Source organism: Aquila chrysaetos, chromosome 11 (genome assembly GCF_900496995.4).
Source record: "Aquila chrysaetos chrysaetos chromosome 11, bAquChr1.4, whole genome shotgun sequence".
In the NCBI taxonomy this organism is placed as follows: Eukaryota; Metazoa; Chordata; class Aves; order Accipitriformes; family Accipitridae; genus Aquila; species Aquila chrysaetos.
The window spans coordinates 36,708,898-36,731,791 of NC_044014.1; the positions used below are offsets into that span (position 1 = coordinate 36,708,898).

The following is a 22,894-nucleotide window of genomic DNA, read 5'->3' on the forward strand; positions in this document are numbered from 1 at the left end:
CATCTACCAGACACCTGGCTGCAGGGTGCCGAACTCTCACGAGACCACTGCCCTCTGAAATGGAAACTTGCCTCATTTCTGTGCCTCAAAAGACAACAGGTAATCTATGGGCAGCCAGAGAAATGATGCATACGCAGCCTGTAAATCTAACTGCTGAGAAGAACCAGGAATGGATTTCACCAGTGAGCCATTAACTATCAATCTCCCCAACACTGACGTACAACACAGCTTTATGGTGTTATGAATATAAAGGCTTATATTCTCCCTAAACTCTTGAAACAAAACTAAATCTCCCTCTACTGTAACACAACATTCAGTTCTGCACCAAAGCTGCCCTTTTCTATAAGCATCCTGTCCCCGGCTCTCCCAAAATCTCCCCAAAACCCTCTGACTGGACTTCTGCAGCACTCACAGGGCTGCCAGAAACACCTCCCCTGGGAACAGGCACTTGCAAAGTTTCTGGTAACTGCTGCAATGACATAAGCCCTGTACCTGCCCTCACATTTGACTTTGCCAGGTACTGTGTCCACAGTCTTCTGGGAGTAGAGAAGGAAGTCTTGAACAGTATGCACTAGAAAGGCTAATTTTACCTTTATTGCCTTAAAAAGGTGGTGATGTTTTCTATTCTTTAAGCATTTCAGCAGAGCTTTGAGGGTGAAGAGAAAGACTTCTAACGCTTTGACACAGGATCTTGTCCTTGCTCTTTCAAGAACCACAAAAGAGCCACTGTACAGGCACCATCCCTTCCCCAAACACGCTTCTGAATACAGCGCAAACAACTTACCAGCTATTACCCACTCCAAGCAAGGTCAGCCTGACCAAAACTAGAGTTTCAATGGGACCTCCTGAAAGCCAAATACTGCTTAAAACCTACAGGCCTATACAAAGCACGGTACCTCCAAGGGTCTCCACATTTCTGCCCAGTGACCTGGTGGATTTGCTGCCTGAGCAGCTCTGTGCAGTTCCTCCAGCTCTCTGTGGAAATTGCTGCTCCTTGCCAGGTGGAGAGCATACAAATGAAGCCTCCTCAGGCTAGAACCACTCACTATTTCCAAGCAGTCCTCTCCACACAACCAGGATTGGGAGCTTGCATCCCCTTCTGCCGGACTCTAGCACGGGCTCCCCATGCCTGCTCGCCCCATGCTGGCTGCTTAGACAGAGCCAAATGGCGGCAATTCCTGAACGCCACGGCCACCCGCATGTTTCTACGGCATTCATATGGGGACAGGCAAACGCTCCTCGGAATGCTGCAACTCATTCTGGGTATCGCAATGCTGCATTGCAGACGGCCATTGCTTAACAACAGTTTGCAGGGTTGCCGTTGCTCATGTTGGGTGGCTCACGAAAGGAACAATATAATTTTATCACATATTGGTAAAGAGCAACAATCAGTGCCAGAAAGATAAACTGCGTTCCAGCCATCCAGGCTGGTGCCACCCTGAAAGCTTCGGTTTTGTTACGCTACAAGTGAATTACCTGATTCTGCTCATGTTGTTGCTACACTATTGATCCAGGTCTGTGCTACAGCTTTTATCATTTGATCAGCTGGGCTTAGTGCTCCTAGTCCAAACAGTTAAATTACTGAAACTCTCTTCTTCCAATAATAAAGAAAAAAGGTAATGTTCCTCAGTACTCATCTAATGGGCTTTTGAGAACCAGCTGCCTTCAAAATTCATGTGATAAACTGCACCGCTCTTTGGGTTTATCCAACCTCGTGGTGTATCAATACTTTGTAATAAATGAAAGTCTTTCTCAGACTATAAATAATGAGACAGTCAATGGTAACTTAAAGTTACCACTTCTGCATGCAACATTTGAAGCCAGCAAGCGTGTGCTGAGCAGGAGAACGCTGCTGCCCTTTTTATTTCTGGCTAGCTGTGTGTCTTTGCACAGCCACAAACTAGGGCTTGATGAGAAAGCAGTCAAATGTATAACCCCCATTTGCAGCTCTATTACAAATCTTACCAGGTAAGAAGCATTCATCACCATCCACCAGCTTTAAAATACACTGAATTGTAAAGTTTTGCCTTACAACTGACATTTGCTAGAGGCAAATAAATGTAAAAAGGAGAAGCCACTTCCCAACCATTGATATCATCACACAGAAGCAACCTGGGGATGACCACCACGAGAAACCAGCACCACCATGGTTGTGATCTATCAGAGACTTTTTAAAATATCAAGCTGTATTCCCTTAGGGGTGTGTGACGCTTTCCAGAAAGCACTTCTGTGGTTGTGACTGGCCCAAAATATCCCACTCCTACTAGGTGTTTTTCCACCATGTAAGCTGAATTTTCTGTCAGAGATTGGTGCTGTTCTCCCACTGCTAAAAATCCAGGGGGGTTTCAATCTCTTTTCCATTTTGCTGACTATGCAAGTTTTCCAGCCACATAACCAGGTTCTGGAAGGATTCACCCCAGGGTGGGTGACTTCACTTTGCCAGCAGAAGGTACCAAGACAGACACACACATCACCCGCCATGACCGCACTGTCCTTTTCCCCACACCAACCCAGGCAAATCCTGGGTGCAAGGACTACTTTCCACTAATGCATAAATATTTTAAGCTTCCTAACAGGTCCCAAATAGATCTGCGGGTCTGTCTTTACAGTCTTGCTCATAGTGGTATATACTTAAACAAAGGAGAAAGAAAAGAAGTTTCTATTTTACTCCTGACATTCCTTGTTCTGCCTCACAGTAGGCATTACACTGCCCTTCTACAGCCACACAGTCAGTCATTTGAATCTTGCTTATACTGAAAATGAAGCAGATGCCATACTAAACCACAAAACTATCAGTGCCTGCTTGGAGGAGTGTACAAATTAAATCCATGTCAGGAACAATGATTATCACCTTGATCAGTCAGCCAGTGAGTAGTTCTGCCACCCAAGGGAAAACGCTCGTGCCTTGCATCAGCTTTACAAATTTCAGTGCCTAAATAGCTGTAAATTATATCCCAAGACCCAGATATGCTATTCTACTTACTGGATCCACCAAAGCCATGCCTAATACTTCACTTCCCAAAGGAAAAATAGAAGTAACCTTTTTTTACTGTATCAGCCTGTACTGTTATCGCTGTTGGTTCCGGCACCCACTGCCTGCTCACAGTCTAAAATCTGTATTCATTTACAGTATGGTATCCCCAGAAAATAAAGACTCAAATTCTGTGTTGATTTACAGTATTACTTCCAGAAAAAAGAAAAAGGAAAAAAGAAAAAGGAAAAAAGGAAAAAATACCTCCCCCAAATCTTCTGCACCTCCGAAAGATTTCACAAAGCCCTCTCTTTGCCAACAGTATTCAAGATTTTGAAAGTCGCTACAAGTTTAGCTAAAATTGAGCTAGATTTAGGTAAACCCCATCCATTGCTGAAAAAGTGAAATTTCTTATGCTCTTTGCATTGTGGGAAAAGTTCCGAGTGCTTGGACAGCACAAAGGAGACAGTGTTGACAGGTTTTGCCTTTGATAAGCATACACAGCACTACTGACCACCAGTGTTAGGCCTGACAATCCTTCACAGAGCTAGAGCTAAAGCTGGTATAGCTGCGAGTCTCTAGAAAATGAAACAATTTTTTTTTTCCCCTCAGAAAACTGAGAGTATCTGGGAGAAAATGTTTCTCTAAAAAGCATATGACTTTATCGAAGTATTTAGTAAGGACTGAACTGACAGATCTTGCAATAAAAATGATGTAGTGAAATAATAACAGTATCTTAAACAGGATTAAAATATAACAATTTACTAGTTATTTCAAAGAATAGATTTTTTTTTTCTTCCATCATTCTTATCTATATGTTCAGACTCTAGCTAAACTCCAAACAGCTATTTTTTGTTCTGTACCAAGTGCAAGTATGCCAAGATAAAAGAGTGAGGAGAAAGAAATACCCGGTCCTTTTTTTTTTTTTTTTTCCTTGCGTGGTAGGCTACATTGCATTTCTCATGCCTAAAAACAAGCACTGTCTCTGAAAATATTTGGTCAGAAACCTCAGCTTGAAAAGGAGGTATTTGACAGAAATGTCACATTTACATCGGCGTAACATGCGAACAGCTTCTAAAGACAAACATTAACAGGAACTTCGTGGAGAACCTGTGCAAGGGGAAAACAAGCACAACCACGGTAGCAGAAGTCCATTTACTGCCAGGGCAGAACCAACAGCCATCGTCATCCAGATCTTGTGGTGAAACTTCAACTATAGCAACAGGGAAAGAATGATGATGCTAATCATTTCCTTACTAATCACATGCATTTATCTGTCAACTCTTCCTATCTTTCAAGAGGTGTCCATATTGTTCTCACAACTAGTTTGACCTTATCCTGGAAAAAAAGTTTGTGTAATACAACAGGACACTTTGCTCATATGAATATGTATCTTCTTTTTTTCCTTCCTATATCACACTGGAGAAAACCACTTTGCTCTGTATTGCTAATGTCTTTTAGGTACTGGGGACTATGAACAGTGGCATTTCTCAGCTCCCTATTCAAGTTGTAACACAACGCACTCACTACTTTGAGGTGCAAATAGAAATTGTAAGCAGGTGCCAAAATTTATCTAGTGTATTTTACAAGTAATGCTTACTTAGAGTTTTTGAAACAATTCTGTGTGTGTGTTCTGTCACCCTTTGCCCTTCACAGATCTGTTTATGCATATTAGCCTCGTAAAATATTCACTTTTTATCCTCTTCACCATGATCCATTTGTCTTTTCAGCAGGTTTATGTTCAACGCTACTGGAGTGGAATGGTGATTGTACCATTTAACCCAACAGCTAGCTGGGCTTGAAAATGTATCCATCCCCTTCCTATTAATTACTCTTTAATGCCTACTTCTATCGCACAGACTCGTGTATCATCCTGGTTTATTTCGGAGGAATATAGCCATAGGATGACAATTATTGATGGAGCATAAAAACCAGAGCTAAAGACCGTATAAAGAAGAAAACAGAACTGATGTGGGAAGAGATGAAAAGATGAAAAATTGACTAGAGAAGAAAATTGGAATGAGCTAATTTACAAAAGAAAATGAACAAACCACGGCCAGGTAACTCTGAATAAGATTAATTGCTATACATTTCCTTCCTCTTTGTAATTTTTATCTTATTTAATCTTCTATTCTACTTTTCTATGTAATGGTGCTACACTCATACAAACTCCAATTCCACTCTTACATAAGTTTGCTAGCTGGGTGTTGAGCGAGATCCTCTGTTTGCATAAACTGGTATATCACTACTGACTTTGGTATTGTTACTCAAATTTAAGCCAGCCGAGGATTTGCTCCATTGACTTTCATGGATTTATTTTTAATTTATTACTCTGAGTTCAGAATCAAGAGCTCTGGATATAAATCTTGAACATAAATAGACAATTTCCAAATCTAAACAGTATAGCCACAAGTACCATACAGAAAAACAAGCTAGGCATGTATAGAACTGTCTGAAAAGTCAACCAAATGTTGCTGTGCATTTATTAGTAGTTTACTGTTTATTAAACAATAAATCAAGATCCAAAAACCCTAATTAATTTAAATGAAGTATTGTTTAGTGAAATGGGAGCCTGTCAAAATAGTTGTTGGGGAGGACAATTAATTGGTACAAATGTGAGTGCAAATTTTGTTTTTAAACTTTAAAGCGTGTTGTTTGTAGTATACAACATATGTGCACAATACAAATTTCATACATTTTCCTCAGTGACAATAAAAAGCGCAGTTTATTATAAACTGAAGTAAAAATTAAAATTAAAAAAAAAAAAAAAATCACAGTTTTGTCATTGGTATGTGAAGGTTGTTCCAAGGGCCCATCCAGAGCTCCTCTTCATCTGACTGTGTGTGTTCACTGTGCGACTCCAAGGGCTCTTTGACATCCTCATTATCAACAACCGATTCGTGCTCTTCTGTGCTTTTCATTTTGGAGCCCCCTGGCTTTGTTACTATATTTTCGGCCCCTATAGTAGAGGAAGCAAAGGAGACACTGCAAGGTCTTGTGTTCATTTTATCACTAGAAGATGGTCCCTTTGACAAGGTGTTCAGTGGGACATTCTCCTCATGTGTCACTGCAAGCTTGTCCAGTTTCTTGAATTGTTTCCCCAGCCTCACTGGAGACGTGACTTTTAAATTATTACCAAGGCAAACACGACGGGTTCTGACAACAGAGCCATTCTGTGCAATGTAGATGTTACCATTGATGTTGTTTTGAATGTTCGGGTTATTAAGACGATTCCTCTGGCTGGAATCAGGAGCACTGTCTTCTCCAGTGGAGCTGGTCTCATACTCTGGGTCGACTATCAACTTGATCCTTTTCTTTCTGGCCCACTGTTTGACAATAAATAGAAATGTCATTAAATCTCAGCACTATTTCTTACATTTTCCTGCCCTTTCCTATCTGTTATTTATCTTGTCTTTTATCTAGACACTCATATGAATTTTTATTAACTTGGTCTTTTGTACCATTCCTCTTTGGTTGTACACAGATATTTCTTACTGTGTGCCCCATCATGTATACCTAATGGCCTGAACACGCAAACAATTCTTTGTACTAAAAAGTCATAAGACAGATAAATTAATTTTAGTTCATGAACTGCATAATACGAGTCAGATATAGTGTAGAAAAACTGTGATGTTTTTCTTCAGGTTTGGAAAGTAGTGAGAAATTTGGGTTCTTGGGTGGGGTTTTTTTGGGTTTTTTTGCTAAAGATGCATTCAGCTGTGCTCCCATTAAGTCGTAGTGCACCTCCTTTAGAGAATCCTGAGAACAGAGCCATTACTTTCTGAAGGTTAAAATCACGATATTGGCAAGCCAGTCATATTTTGACACATTTTTTGCCTCAGTCTGTCTAACAAAGAGGGATGAAAACCAACTAGATTAATAACCCCTTCTAATAGAAACTGGAAGGCACTGATGGTGAAGCCATTGTGTAAGTGATACTTCTAAGAAACTACTGTACTAATGGGTAAATGCTAGGAAGGCCCTTGAAGTTTTCTTCTGGAGTATTACTACATTGTAAATTCAGTGCAGGAATGGCATTGAGCAGGTCTGTTTTACATGCACGACACATCAAGCAGGGAAAGATCTCAGGACCTACACAAGGGAAATTCTCAGGCATGACGTTGGCAAAACTGGCTGGTTAAAAATAGAAAAGCTTGATATAAGGCTTTGTGCCAGTTTCAATCCAGTGGGATCAATGGAGATGCTTTGCTATTAAATGGAAGATGGTGGAGAAATGAGACTTTAGATCTTATATAATTTATTTTTTTTAAAGAGTTAATGCAAACGAATTCCATGTTGCTGTGAATTTGTACTAATAGTGATTACACAAAACCCCTTACTTATTTTAATTTCTAATTGATCTTTTTAAAATAAATGCCTCCTTGCAGTATACTGAAAAGAGCTACTATAATTCTTGAATTAATAATGAAAACACCGATATTTCATTAAGGCAGCAGATACCATCACAGATAACTCCCACTGCAATACATACACATGCACACAAGAAAAGCCAGTTTTTAGAGAAGGAAAATCATGCAGGGTACAAACAGGTGGTGATTACTCTTAAGCTTTTGAGAGGTTACACTTTGTACAAATTACTTGGATGCCTATTCTTTTGTTCCTGATAAAGACATACAATTTTCTTCACACAGATATATTCAGATGGATGAAAAGACTGACTAGTTTAAATGGGATTTACGTTAAAACACTGTGTGCAGCTACAACTTTTTACTACCTGGGAATGCAAAAAAGTAGGTAAGTGATCATAAACCTAGTTCACATTTCAACTGGAATTAAAGACAGTAGTTGAAAAGTTAGCATCGCGCTTTGCAGCTCAACACCAATTGTCCTGCCAAGATAACTCCACAGCAGGCTCAAGTATCTTAAAAATTAGAACATTTTTCTCTCCCCCATCTAACAGAGACTTCCTGGCAGAGCTTTGGTGCATACGCCAGAATTTATACTAGCTAGAGTACTCACTCACTCACAAGACCAATCCAATACTGGCTCAAAGCTTTAATTTTATTTAGGCTTCTTATGGCTTATCTGGATAAATGTAGGGGTTGAGAAACAGCTCTGTGGGTTTTGATACAAGGTAAATAGAGCACAGATTGCTTGTGTGTATACAAAGCTTGCATACTCTGTGTGCCAACAGCACGGATAAGAGCTCCATGAGGAGGTACATCATGCAGAGGTTGCTTCTTATAGGAAAACACAAAGGCCACTTGTGCTGTCAGTAACAGAAGCCCTTCCTACGCAGTCATGCTCATTCTGAGCAGAACTGTGCTAATGCAAGTGTTACAAGATTTCTCTATTGAATGGCATCAGATATCACAGGTTATTGAATTTTAAAAGGCGGATACCAGAATATAGACCATAGGTGATGGTTACCTTCAGCAATACTTTGCTGTTACACATCTCAAACTTTTAAACAGATGTTTTAAAAAAAAAATATAATAAAATCACTGTACTATTAGGTGGGAAGGGTAGAAGTTGGAAAATGTAATCCATTTCCTCTTCTGACCAAGCTCACGTTGTACATCTACCTCTGCATTCCTGTCTTGTACACCACTGGTACCTGAAACCTGAATCCCATGATCCAGAAGTAGTTTAATCCCAGCTCTGCTGGTAATACTCTGCAGTTTTGGGAGTGTTGCTTTGCTGCAATTTGAGTTGTCCTCCCTGCAAATATGGCTAATATTTACAGCAAAGAACTTATCTGAAGATTAGCAAATCCTGTACAGTAGGGGAACATAAGGTGAAACCATGCATGACTTCTAAGTCTTTTCATCCTCATCATCATTCCTGTTCTTCACTGAATTCCATGTTTTGCCCCTTTTTCTTCCTGCAGTGTTCCATTTTGTGACAGACAGCCTGCATGAACATAGGGCTCTTAATAGGTTTGTGCCATCAGGTTCATCAAGCTATCCATCAGAGCTAATGCAAAATGCAGTGTTACTTTGCTTCACAATGTGCATAATGCAAAAAGGATTAACTCTAAGAATCAACACGATGCCTCTTTAACTACATTTCTGAAATTAGCAAAGAAAAAGAAGTACTCTTTCCTGCCATTCCTGCCAAATTGTCTTTCTACATCTACCAAGTATAGCTGAGTAGTCTCTCAGAGGAATTGTATTAGTTTGGTTTTCTACAGTTCTATCCTTAAGACAGCATATAGGGTTCAAACACTGAAGCAATAAGCTTTGACATTTTCTTTTTGGCTGTCTCTAGTCAAGTGTGTATCGCATAGGAAAGACCACACAGAAGGCACAGCAAACAAGATCACTCCTTACTGCAAAACGTCCACCTACTGCTGCTCCATTTTAAAAGGATGTAGAATCACCAGCAGTCTCTGACTCTGTAATGGCAGTATCCAGGGTCTCATCTAACTGAGACTGACTCTTTTCCTGGGACATCTTTTTTCTTATTTTCTTTCTTTTCATGTTGGTGTCAGAACTTTGATTCTCAGTATCAGGGGAAGTAGCAGTTTTACCAGAAGTGGGGCTAGCTGTGCTTTTTGTCCCTTCAGTACCTTTGGAAGTGACACTGATTTCGCTTTCTAGGCAAGAAGATTCATTCTTACTGATAGTTTCCTCCCTGTCACTAACATCTGTATCAACCTCTTCTGTGCTTTCATCCACGCTATCCTCACCATTAACAGCTGATTTTCCTCTCTTGTCTTCTTCAGTAGCAGTAGTTTTTGCAGTGGCAGATGTTTCAGAAACTGCCTTATTTGAGTTATCTGCCATCTCATTGGGGCTTGCACTGACTTGCTCCACATCCGCTTGTTCATCTTCTTCTGACACCTCTTCTATTGTGTCTTCTATTTCAAGGCTGGCGGAGGAGGTTTTGCTCTTATAGCTGGATCCTGAAGTTTTCCTGTAGCTCGTGTCCCTGTCACTACCTGATGCATTAGAGCTAATATTTGATTTCTGGCTGGATCGCCTTGCTCTGCCACGAGAGCTACCTCCCCTACTTTTTATACCGGACCTTTCAGTGCTTCTTATACTGCTGGACTCACTAGTCCCTGATTTGCTGTATGAACTTCGTGTAGATGAGCTCTTTGACAGGCTAACATCTTCATCACTGTCAGAGTCCTCCTCATCATCATCCTCTTCAGATGAGTCCTCCTCCGATTCACTGCTAGAGCTGGATCCAGAGTCGTCATCAGAATCCCCAAAATCGTGCCCAGTTTCTTCGTCTGAGTCCACAGTACTTTCGGTGGCTTCATCTTGGTCCAGAGTTACTTTCAAGTAGTCTTTGCCTTCTGACTCTGAGCCAGAGCTACTACTCTTCACAGATGATTCATCTGAAGTGTATTTTCTTCTCTTCTTCTTCTTCTCATAATCACTATCCTCATGTTCACTCTCTGCTGTGATATTTATTGAAACTCCTGATTTTGCTTCATCTCTTTCATATTCTTCCTCTCCTTTTCCTCTTGCATGCACCGAATCTTCGCCAATGGGCTCTTGAAATTTTCTGGAGACACTAATGCGTTTTAACACATGATTTAGTTTTCTCATCGAAGGTCTGTCATCTGTTGATTTCTGGAAGTAACTTCCCCTGATAATCATGCTTTTCTCACCATCCACTTGGCGAGCTGACATCAACTTGGCATAACTGGAATCTTTCCTACTGCCTTTGACTTTCTGCAGAATCATCGGGAATATCTTTGCTTTCTTCCATGGAGAACGAGCAGACTCAGTTCTTCCTACTGCTTTGTGAGCACTGACTGCTACGCGACTTAAATGCATCACTGCTCTTAGTTTCCTTTTTCCCTGGCTGGTCCTATATGCTCTTCCAGAACCATGTCTTAGATCCATCCCACCACCTAAAGGGCTACCTTCTATTTGAGCCCCTGCTCTCTGGCTTACAACTCTGCTTGAAGGACCTCTGCCTTGACTCATTCCCTGCAAATTATGAAAATGGAACTTGATTACAATTTCAAAGATAGTTATTGTGAAAACTCTTACTCTAAAGTAAGTCAGTAGGAACAAATGCAACATTTTTTCCCAGCATCAAAACTAACTTACCTGTTTTAGAATAGCTTTGTACCAAAGTTATGGGGAAAGTTTTACTTCTAGAATAGGCTGCAAGCGCACAACTACCTTACTCTGCAACAGGGAAAAGTACTGGCTCAGAAATGTTATCTCTTTTAATTAAAACCATGTGATGGATAAAGAGTCTAGCATTTCTGAAAATTAGATTAAAAAACAAAGGAACATTTAAGTCAACTTTCTTCTGGCTGCCACTGACATTTTAAAATTTCTTTACATTCAGTTGTGAACTTTATGATAAATGAGTTTAGGTGTCTGCTTTTCTCAGGGGAAAATCACCAGTTAGAGGCTGAATATTAGTAATACCCTATTTGGTTAACAATATAAAATGGAATTACCTAAGGCTATGTGGACTTTTTCTTTGAATTAGAAATCTACATTGAGGGAAAAATAGATGTGGATATTAAAAGAAACTTTGCAATTCCTTTTTATGTCTAGAAAAAGGGAAAGAGGTGCTGACACAAACTTTACCAGTCATCAGAAGGGCAAACAGTGATTACCATTGGAAGAGCTGCTTATTTGGTCTATACAGAACACAATATTCTAATCAATTACAAAATACATTTGACAAGGTTTAATGGTCCTTCACCTTGCTGCAGAGACAGAATCAACACACAAGAGACACTTACCTCTTCTGCTGCCGATCCATGTGGACTATAGTAGTAGCCACCATCATTCTCCACCACAACTTCCCCATACTCATCATACATCCCCGAAGGAGACAGCAATCGGCGGCGGCTCCCGTACTGAGGCAGTTCATACCTGGCAAAAACACCATCGTCTCTTCGTAACGTGCACCAATGTGTTCACGGGCACCTCCACACACAGCAACAAATGCACACGCTCACATCCCAAAAGGACAAGAATTTCTTTGCTCTCATTTCTCTCTACCTTTGAGAAGATGATTATTCTTTTTTCCTTAGCGGTAACACAATCCAAAACCTCTTGCTATTGCAATTGGTCGCAAGCCCATGACAATCAGAGGGCAACCCGGATTGTGAGGTCTCTGGGATCAGTCAAGAATGCCCCAAGTGCAACGACCTTCTTTCCAGGTACCTGATTTTTGGGGGGATCTTTTTTATAATTAGGGAATGAAAGAGCAGGTTCCCTGGGATCAGTTCTGGAGAATCCCTGTGAGCTTGTAAGAACAGCAATAATCCCTGAAGCGCTCCCAGTCAGAGGGGCGTTATCAGAACAAGGCAGGATGATGTTTTTCTAGGTAAATGTAAAAGCCCAGACGCTGGCTGGGAACTGCGAGCAGAAAGTATCAGTCACTGAAGTCAGGCTGGTGAGCCACAGAAGGGGAGGAGATGATGGAAATTAATTTCCAAGACAGCAGAAATATGCAAATAAAAAAGCAAATATAAAACCCAGTATGATAGATGGGGTATACACTCCACAAGTGTAATAATTAGATTCCTAAAGAAGCAGGGAGTTATACAACGCCCCCTTAACTTTTAAAGAGAGTTTTGTTGTCAGCGCACGCCTTTGTGGACACAAAGATTAAAGTAATCCTGAGGTGAAGTAAAGTCTCCAGATTAGATGCTGTAATAATAAACACCACCAACCTGGAAAAGCAGCATTTTCAGAAATATATAGGAAAAATGAAAACATACCCGTGCTCGTAACTGTAGTAATCTTGCCCATAGTATTCCTGCCCTGGATCAATTCCAGACTCCATACTTAACTCCTGTCAAAAAAGGAACACTGATTGAAGGCAAACAGTTATGCACAGTAATGACTGATGAAAAAGGCACAAAGAACAGTATCTTAAAGTGCAAACAAGCAAAATAAAAAATGATAATAGTTTGAGGAACATTGACAACCGTCAAGAACCATAATGAGAAGCCAACATGAGCTTTAAATGACCCTTTCCCTGGTGTATTCACTGGGAACAACTGTTCTAAGTCAGCTAAATGCAGACACTGTTCTGGTGTGGGACACTGTCTCACCCTGTACAAAAACCTCATTCAGTAAACTGGACTTACAGCAAATACTCTGTCACTTCTTGCGCCTCTCTCAAACGAAAAAACTGCATGGAAAGATTAGGGCTATTTTACTTACACTGTTTGTCAGGTCTCTTTTTTAATGTTTTCTCAACCATCAACAATCATGAGCGGCACTGGACTAAGCGAGGTACTTGTCTGTACCCTACAAAAGCGCTAGCATGTCCTTAAGCTACTTTCACACTCTGTTTGGTATTAGTCTGCTCTGTGGAATAGCTCTGAACTGCAGGATGGACACAGAGCACCAGGGCTTGGGTTCTGGCCAGGGACTGCATGTCATCTCTACCTCACAGCTTCCGAGAGGTTTTTCTTCTGTCTGATGAATTTAACGTTGTGTCAGAGCATCTCGTCATAATTACTGATAACGACTGCAGAAACTATCACCATTCTGTACCACAAAAATACCATCAACAGCAACGTCTCACAAAAGCTACATTTGCTCTATGGCTTATTCTGGAAATGATATTGGGTCTAAAAGATTTGAAACAGAAAGTATATGGTTTATAATCCAGAGCGGCCTTTGCACTTGCACTTCACAGCAGTGTGCTACTGCTTTCATTACCTTGGCAGGTCAACCGCTTAGTTCATCTCTAGGTACAATAATCAATTACCAGTTGACTGACATCTGAAAAAATAGATTGTAGTTGGACAGCGAGGACATTATTCTGTCTGAGAATCTGGACACGAAAGTAGGAAGGCTTTCACTCTGGGTGATGAAGTCTATGGGAGCAACTAAAAGGTGCTCAAGGGGAATATACCAAGATGCAGTAAATTTAAGGTATTTAATTAAAACAAAATAAATGGGGTTACAATGTCAGAACTGTCTTTTCATCTAAAAGAGTCAGGGGGGAAAATACTACTTAAGACAGACAAGTTTTTATTAGGAAATGTCCTGGTTTCAGCTGGGATAGAGTTAATTGTCTTCCTAGTAGCTGGTACAGTGCTATGTTTTGAGTTCAGTATGAGAAGAATGTTGATAACACTGATGTTTTCAGTTGTTGCTCAGTAGCGTTTAGACTAAAGTCAAGGATTTTTCAGCTTCTCAAGCCCAGCCAGCGAGAAAGCTGGAGGGGCACAAGAAGTTGGCACAGGTCACAGCCAGGGCAGCTGACCCAAACTGGCCAATGGGGTATTCCATACCATGGGACGTCTCATCTAGTATATAAACTGGGGGGAATGGGGGCGGGGGTGAATTGCCACTCGGGGACTAACTGGGTGTTGATCGGCAGGTGGTGAGCAATTGCACTGCGCATCATTTGTATATTCCAATCCTTTTATCGTTACTGTTGTCATTTTATTAGTGTTATCATTATCATTATTAGTTTCTTCTTTTCTGTTCTATTAAACCGTTCTTATCTCAACCCATGAGTTTTACTTCTCTTTCCGACTTTCTCCCCCATCCCACTGGGTGGAGGGGGAGTGAGTGAGCAGCTGCATGGTGCTTAGTTGCTGGCTGGGGTTAAACCATGACAGGAAATTATGTAAAAGCCATTTTAAAAGTTATAGAATAATTAAGAAATGAATAATAATGGTACCTCTGGTCTGAGAAGAGAAGGTCTCAGCAACTGCTGTTGCTACAAAAGAAAATGAGAAAGGGGTTAATTAGGCGGCAACAATTAAAGTGCAGGTCATTTGTGTTTGAGTTAAGATTGGAAAGAAATCCCAAGAACACAGGTTCTTCAGAGCCTTTTGTACGGCAGTCGCCTGGATACCTCCATACTCAGTGAGAACACTGCTAAGCACCTAATGTAGTGAAATCCCTTTACAGTCCACTATTTCTTTTGCCTAATAGAAAATCAAATTCCCAGTTTATGTGGTGATTCTCTAAATTATTTAACTCAAGAACTTCTGTCAGAGCCCAGGAGAACTATTGTGTGGTGTATGTTGGAGACAGCAGGGAGACAATGGCAGACAAAAAATTATCCACAACAGGTAGAAAGCAAATCTATGGGAATCGGCAGTAAAGCCTGTAATTCAGCTATTAAAAACCTGAAGTGATTTGATTTCTTACCCAAGCTTCTACTGCAATACCATCACTTTAATTCTCCATCTATATTTATATACTTCTGTGGCTTTCAACTGAGTACCTTGCAACCACAAATATACTTTAATCCACAATACCAATAAGACAGTGAAGGATTATCTCACTTGTTTTCTCTACAGCTTACGTGTGATTTCTTTGTGTATGCAGCATGCAGTGAGAAAAGCATGCTGACGTGACGGAAAAGACCCCGGGAGGCTGCGCGGAGAGGACCGACAGGATGATACGGCTCCTCTCAGGTGTGTCACAGCTAAACATGGGTCGGTTTTGGTAGTCATGCTGTTAATTACTCTGCAGCTCCAGTTTTCTGCAAATGACAGACCGATGCACATCACTTGCTGTTCTGTAAATTAGGATCAGATTTACTCAGGAAAATCAGTACCATTGTCCCCACACTCCTCCCCAAACTCGGTGGCACTATTTCAGCCAAGTTTCCTGGCTAAAACCAAACCCTGAGAGATGGGGAAGGTCTGTATCTGAATTATGAGACACGAATCAGCTCTGCAAAGGGAGGAAAAACCACAGCAGGACAACAGAAAGCTTGCAATTTGTAAAGCACCACTGAATAAGGAGCAGCAGGCTCTAGGCGCACACCTTAAGATTAGTAAAACTGATCCAGCTCTCAGCAGTAAATATCAGCCTTTATGATAGAAATGTATTTCGGAGAATTTTCCAATTATTAAGTAAGTTCATTCAGATTTCTGAAGGAAACTCCCCATGTTATTCATCTCTGGAGAAAAAGATGCTGCAAGAACAAGAGACCACGCTGAGTTGCAGAGAAGGTCTGTGTAGTCCAGTACCAGGCCCATGACAGTGGGCAGCGGCAGATGATTACGCATGCCTTAAGAAAACACAGCAAGCGTGGAGGGAAACGGCTTTTGGCAGTTTGTTGAGCAGCAATCTCCTAGCCTGGAGGTTATGTCTGTGCCATGATGGTTACTAGCCTCCAGTGAATCTATGCCTCATGAACTTTTTGAACCACTTTATATTTCTGGCCTCTAAAACATCCCATAGCAATGAGTATCACAACACAGGCTGTATAGGAAAAGTATGTTGATGTAATTAATATTTTAAATGTAATTGGGGAACAGCCTTACCTCTTGCTGTGCATATCCTCGCCTAGAAGTCAGAAAAAGAAAAAAACGTATTAGTATACTTTTGTGAGACTATGTAAAGATGCATATTGCCATTCTTTCTGGACAGAGGTGAAAAGATAATGTAATTAGAAATATTAGTAGCAAGAAAAGAAGTACATATTGACAATACAAAATATGTTTTTCTTTAGATTTGCTCTGGACATACGAATCATTGCATGAGAAACGCTAGTGAATCTTTGGGATCTTTTCTTGCTTTAGATTGCAAATGAATGAGAAGAAATCCCCAATCCCCACAAGCCAGAGAGCCAGCGCACCCAGTGGAGCTCAGCAAAGGGAAAGTGGGTGAATGCTGTGTTTGGCTTTCCTTGCTCTCCCATAAGAGAGGTCCTGCCCAGCCACCTTCTCTGTTGTCTCAGAGACCATCTACAAAGAGACTCTGTTATTTCATGCAACTGCTTAAGCAGTGAAACAGTTTCTCTTCTACTTCTGGACTTCCTGTATCCACTCGGGACTTGCTAGAAATTGGCCTGGAGCTTCTATTACTAATTTCTTGTAACAACATTATTATTAAAATTACACATTTCCTAACATTTGCTCAGCAGGGGGGAGTTAAATTATTTTTGCTATCTATGATTATTTTGCCACAGGCTTTGTGCTTTTGATCTTATTGGAAATTTTTTGTTGTTGATTTAATTCATTTTCTTGGAGCCATTCATATGCATGACAAATGCACTTATGTCTATCAAGTTCTCCATTTTCATATTTTGTGCCAGAAAATTAAAATGGTTTAGACAAAACCAGGGAACAGCAGTTTGGGTCTTAGCATTATTATTAAGGATAACCCTGGATTTTATTACTTTTTTTTTTTAAGAAGGAGAGGGTAAATGCTCAAAATTATGTTGAGCTTAACCTAGTACACAGACAGCAGTCTAGGGAAAGTCTTTAATTACACTTCAGTAAATAATAAAGAACAGAGTAGAAGTCCTTTTAATTCTTTAATATCACCATCTATAAAGTGTTCTATTAATATTCAGCACATGGAATTGATTATCAGCATTAAATTAATGCTGTTGCCCATGTAATATAAAACTAATGAACAACTGAAATGAAGATTTATCATTAAAAGATCGTCTGTGACTTTTCAAAGCCCACTTGAGGAACACTGTATTTAGTTTCCATATCGCCTACAACAATCTTCAGATAAAGGTCTTGCGTTGCATAGAGGATAAGTAAGCCTATTACTCTTAATTGCTCTCGAGTACTCGCTATATTGCAGATTAAAAGCATAATATAAGTAATTCTAATTAAATTTGGAATTCAACTTTCTTAAAAATAGCACCACGCTGTGTTTTGAGAGATGCTTATACTTCTCTTATAGTTTTGTGTGGCCATGATTAGATGAAAAAAAAGCCCGCAACAGGCAAAAAACACCCGTTCACTCAATACAGCACAAGGATCTATTCTTACAAAAAGGCAAAGGTCAAAACAACATCACTTGTTTCCAGGAAGGAATTAAAGCTCTCCACCGAGGGAGGAATTGCTTCTGGATAAACACTATCAGCCAGACTTCACTGCAGTCAGTCAGAGAGAACTCTTCAATGCAAAATGGGAAGCAAGGACATAGTGCCTATGATGATGTAGGATAATATGACAGCTAGTATACACTGCTGGTACTTAACATGAAAAAGAAAACAAGAATGAATTTACGTGTACAAAATGTGCCAACCTTTCACAGATCTGTATTGCTAACATAGGATAAAGGAACTGTGATTTGCCTAAAGCAACAATTTTCCCAATTACTGGCATCCCAGCAGGCATTTGCTATTTCATACTTTCTATCTGTTTCATATTAAAAGCAAGACCATCATAAACTCCAAATACTACAGATACTGCTCAAAGCAGGCAACTGCTCATCAATTTGCCCTGACTCTTAAAATGGAAGTTTCCTGCAGTTCATAGCTGGAACTGAGCAGAAAGAATCTGGAAGGGAGATGAGTGATGATAGGCTACTGCTCGATTTCAGCTTTGTAAACAGGTTTGCAAAGAAGCGCTTTCCACTGATGCAATCTCTGCTCCTGCTCAGAACTCAGCCCAGTCAAGCTGATGATGAAAACATAAGAGCTATATCCAGGGTCACATCTGACCCTAATTAACCAAATCAGACAACCTGAAGAGGGGTCAGTAAGCTTATATATGCTCAACTTCTTACCAACTACTATACTGTTTATAATACTTTGTAGTACTGCAGAACTGCAGTAGCATCCAGACATCTCAGTGGGACAGAACTTCCCTGGGTTAGGTTAAAAATACATGCTATTGGTACAGTTTCTTTCCCGGTCTAATAAAATGATTACTTTAACAAAGGCTATTCAAAAAAACAGCAGGAGAACAAAGGTTGCATTAATTCCAGACAAAACGAACCTAGGTTTTGTAAACTTCCCAACTTACTAAAGGTTTCCAGAATGAGAAAGTAGGTGTTCCTCATTAGTGAAGAGCTGATTACCGCAACCCCCACAGACTCTTCTGAGACTGATGAAACTAAATATTTAAAAAGGAGCTCCTGTGTGATGTCCACTCTTTCTGCTTAAGGAATAATTGTAGCCAAATAAAACCTTTGGAGTTTATGCTGTGAATTACTAAGCAGCTGCAGCTTTACCGCGTGACACTAGATGCTGCAAAATTAGGTCATATTTGTCTGATATTTCACTAGTGATGTAATGAACTTCACAAAAGCACCTGTTATGGGTCTACCAGCTCTAAAGTGGCATTTGGGTACTTAAATTCACATCTCTGTCTTAGGGTCGATCCACTCTGAACATGCTTAGCACAATAATTTCTTACGCTCATCTCCGCACACTTTCCTCTGTTCCACTGTCTCCATGCCAGGATCATGGCAGACACACAGAAACAAGTAAACATGCAAGCTATCTTCCGATGCTGGCTCTTAAAAGTTTCTCTACCTAATAGCTGCTGAACTTGACTATTTGCTGCTGGTGCTGCAGTTGTGCCACTCTTCGGGAATTTAGCATCATCGGCAGGTATTTTACATGTGTGCATCTCGTAAATTATACAGATTCTGTTACAGCAAAAATGCTATGATCAATAATCATTCCCCTCACACGTTTAGCTACTATACGCGTCTTGGAACTACATTCTAGCCCAAGACTTTTAAGCAAAGAAAAATTCTAATGCATCAGTGAAACTTGTGTGATGGAGTTTATGGAGTTTGACTCTGGGACAAAGAAAGAGAAACTACCTTCAGCAGTTTCTGCCTGAAGCATCCATACATGTCCTAACTGCAGATTTTTAAAAAAAAAAAAAAAAAGGAAAAGAGAAAAAGCCAAGCACCATGGAAATGCTGAGTATCTCTAGACAGTCTGATAAATAATGAATTACCTTTTTGCTCAGAATTACAACATTTGATACTGAACTGGGCTTTTAGTTTTTCTTCATGATGTAACATCTGCCTTCCCCAATATGTTTTTAAAAATCGTCATATTAAACACAAATATTTTGAATTTTGGCAAAAGACTAAAAGGAAACTTGCAACTTGAACCAAACTAACGTACGTTTAAATGCCCAAACTGCTTTTACTTACCATTTTTTTCAAAGGACAAGCTAATTTACTATAATTGACAAATTTAATGTCTGATTTAGATGCCTGTGAGCAAAAAAGCCAGTAAGTAAATCCATGTTATCCACGTTACATGGATTTTTACATGTACTTGAAAAAGCTTCACTTGGTGACACTGATCAGAGTGACTTTATTACAATTTAAGATATGAGATGTTTCAGCTGTAAAGCTCATGGCAGACTAGCAGGAAAGTTAGAGAGACGCCAACAACATGCACATGCAAAATAAAAAACAAACAAATGCTTTGTACATTAAAGAAATTTACAAAATAAAAACTTTCAACATGCAGTTACAATATAAAAAATGCAATGGAAGGCAGAACATAGGTAACAGGAGGGAAGACAGCCAGGTTTACTGACAAATCAAGACAAACCCCTTCTTCTGACTTGAGATGCAAATGTGAGCTGAAAGAAAGCATGCCAGCGTAGCAGAGCGCTGCATCATCTCCCATGGAATACGAAGACACATTACTGCAATAACTCTGGCTTACTATTGCTGAGCCTGCTTACTACCAGTACTTTCTTTCTTTGACATCCAATATTTAACAGTAAGATTCCTCCCAGGTGGTACATTTCATGGGCAAAGCAAGAGATTCCAATTACAGCTGCAGAAAAATCACTCTGCTTACTGATATTACCTACAGTGAAGGCTGCTTAACATAAAGCAGTATCAAGCCCTCTGCTGTCTATGACCGATCGCTGGGTAAAAATGGACAGTTTTCCCCAAGAATTTTTGGTAAACAGACTAACCACCAGCATCACAGAACAGTGAGATGTAGCTCTGAGACAACAACTTGTAGAATTATTATACATTGCAAATTTCTGAGTGAAAAGGAAAGATAATGTCTCTCAATTTGGGATTAGGACTGAATAAGTAGTGATATACAGCAGAGAAAGGGAAAAAGTCTGAATTTCTACAGAGTCTGAGGCAGATACCATGTGCTGCATTAGAGTCATCTCACTCAAAATGTTACATGCAGAAAACATCCAACCATAAATATTACAGTGCTGTCGACTGAGACGGAAAACGTTTCTCAAGCTCCTCCACAACACAGCTCAAGTTGCCATTCTGCTGGTTGTGCTCAGCCACAGCTTCTGGAGTTGGCAGCTCTGGTGTTGCAACCGGTTTGAGCTTAGAAACGTGCTTGGGCAGAATGTGGTTTTTGTCTATTTGGCTGTACATGTTGGCCACAGACTTTTCGATCGCCGCTAAATTCTGAATGTTTTTAAGAATACCTTTCAGCTCCCTACGGGGAGGAGGCTCTGGCACTGTGGCCGGTGGTGGTACAGCTGGCTGTTTGGCAGGGGATTTTGAATGCTTGGCAGGGGAGAGGTGCTGGGTGCTAAGAGGAGATGAAGAAGAAGAAACTGTGGGCAGAGGCGGAGGATGTGGTGGTAACAGAGGAGGGGATGGAGGTGGTTGTGGCAGTGGAGGTGGCAGCAGTGGAGGTGGGGGTGGGGGAATTCTAGGTGGATCTGGAATGCTTTCTATAACTTCTTTGGTCTGAGGAGCTAGAAAACTTTGGCAAACTGATTTCTTTATCCTAAAGGATGGAGGAGTTGGTTTGCGAGTTGGTGGAGGAGAAAGTTCTTCAGGGTAGTCGTGGTGAGTGATGATTACAGAGGGGACCGCAGAGGCCTCCGGTTCAACTACTTCAGCACAAGGTGTTGGAGAGGACAGAGGAGAAGAGTGAAGGCAAGGAGAAGCAACCACACTTTTAGGAGACTGCTCTAGCACATTCTCTCCTTCTTGGAAACAGACGCTGTGTGTTGGCGATCGGATGGATTTCACATCAGGAGATTTCACTTGTTTCATTTCCTGCAAAGCCTGCTGCTCAAACTGTCTTGCCTTCTCTTTTACAGTTAACTTGGGGCCACTTATTTTTTGAAATAGTGGACTGCTAATATCAACACCGCTATGCTGATTTTCAGTTCCTTCATTCTCTGCTTTGAGTCTCTCCTGTTGCCACTGAATGGGGTCGATGATAACTGGCCTACTCGGAGAACCAGGCGTGTGTCTCTTAGTAACGTGAGTTGGTACCGTCCATGCACGGTGACTGCCTCCCAAAGAGGCATCTCTCAAGACTAGTCTTGAAGGAGAAAGAGTATCTAGAGTATCGTTTCTTTTCCGTAGAAACCCAGCAGCAGCAGGACTTTGAGTGACACCTTCCACATATAATGGGTTTTGAGTAGTTAATGGGTTCTCATCAGATAAAAAAGTAATGTTACTTGAAGATTTGGGGAGATTATTGTTCAATGATCCATTGATATTAGATTGCTTGTGAGCCTCAATAGCACGGGAAGCAAAGCTGCTTATAACTCTCTGACGGTCTCCTTCTTCTAAGACTGACTTTTTTCCCCTGCTTTGTTGGAAATGGTAGAGAAGAAAAAGACTTGAAAGAAAAGAAGATAATCACATGTGAGGAAACATGCATGGACACAGATACTTATGAGAGAGAAAAAAAGAACTTATGATATGAATCAGTGCCATTAAGTTACTTCTAGCAAACTACTACTATCCAACAGAAAGATCACATTTACTAGACTACTGGGCAAGACATTTACTTTTACGTCTTCTTTAAGGGAGAAGGACTTGAGGAGGATGAAAACTTAAAACAAGTTTTCAGCTACTCAGCGAGTTCAAAAATAAGTTAACCTCTTCTTAAAAAAACCCCTTGGATTTCAAAAGTATCAGTCAATACCGTACCCTATCTCCCCAGTGACACAAAACGTCAATGCTACGTAGTTTTGCGATACAATTTCTCTGTGACATAACATGGACTCATGGCATGTATACTGTATGTATGTATATATAATTGTGTCTCCATCATTCAAACGGCAGTGGCACTGTGCCATACTGCACACAGCCAACGCAAAATATTCACAGGGATTTTTACGTTAAACCTATTCTGTAATAATCATGCATCAAAACTCCACTATTCTATGAAACACATGTAGGATTAGGCAGTCTTTCAGTGTGCCTGCATTGCCTTTTAAGGACTGGCCACAGGTCACACAAAATTAGAACTGTGGTTCAAGTTGACGGTGAGCCTGAAATGGTGGCCCCAGTAGGAGTCTCAGGTGCACCC

The 22,894-nt window shown here is 40.5% G+C and overlaps 1 protein-coding gene across 24 annotated transcripts in view; it reads right to left on the reverse strand.

The window, feature by feature from the left end:
- Positions 1–4,831: 4,831 nt before the first annotated feature.
- Positions 4,832–22,894, reverse strand: part of PCDH15 (protocadherin related 15) — an 852,429-nt gene continuing 834,366 nt past the window's right edge. For 17 of the 24 annotated variants that reach the window (XM_030030441.1, XM_030030429.1, XM_030030427.1 and 14 more), the window contains 6 exons: positions 16,173–16,194; positions 14,570–14,608; positions 12,645–12,718; positions 11,658–11,790; positions 9,283–10,881; positions 6,199–6,297 (listed from right to left, as the gene is read on the reverse strand). In XM_030030441.1, the coding sequence (XP_029886301.1) occupies positions 9,295–10,881; positions 11,658–11,790; positions 12,645–12,718; positions 14,570–14,608; positions 16,173–16,194 (1,855 nt within the window). In that variant the 3' untranslated portion in view covers positions 6,199–6,297; positions 9,283–9,294. Of the gene's footprint in view, positions 6,298–9,282; positions 10,882–11,657; positions 11,791–12,644; positions 12,719–14,568; positions 14,609–16,172; positions 16,195–19,428; positions 22,199–22,894 lie in introns of those variants that run through there. The other 7 variants (XR_003925762.2, XR_003925760.2, XR_003925759.1 and 4 more) reach the window with 4 other exon arrangements.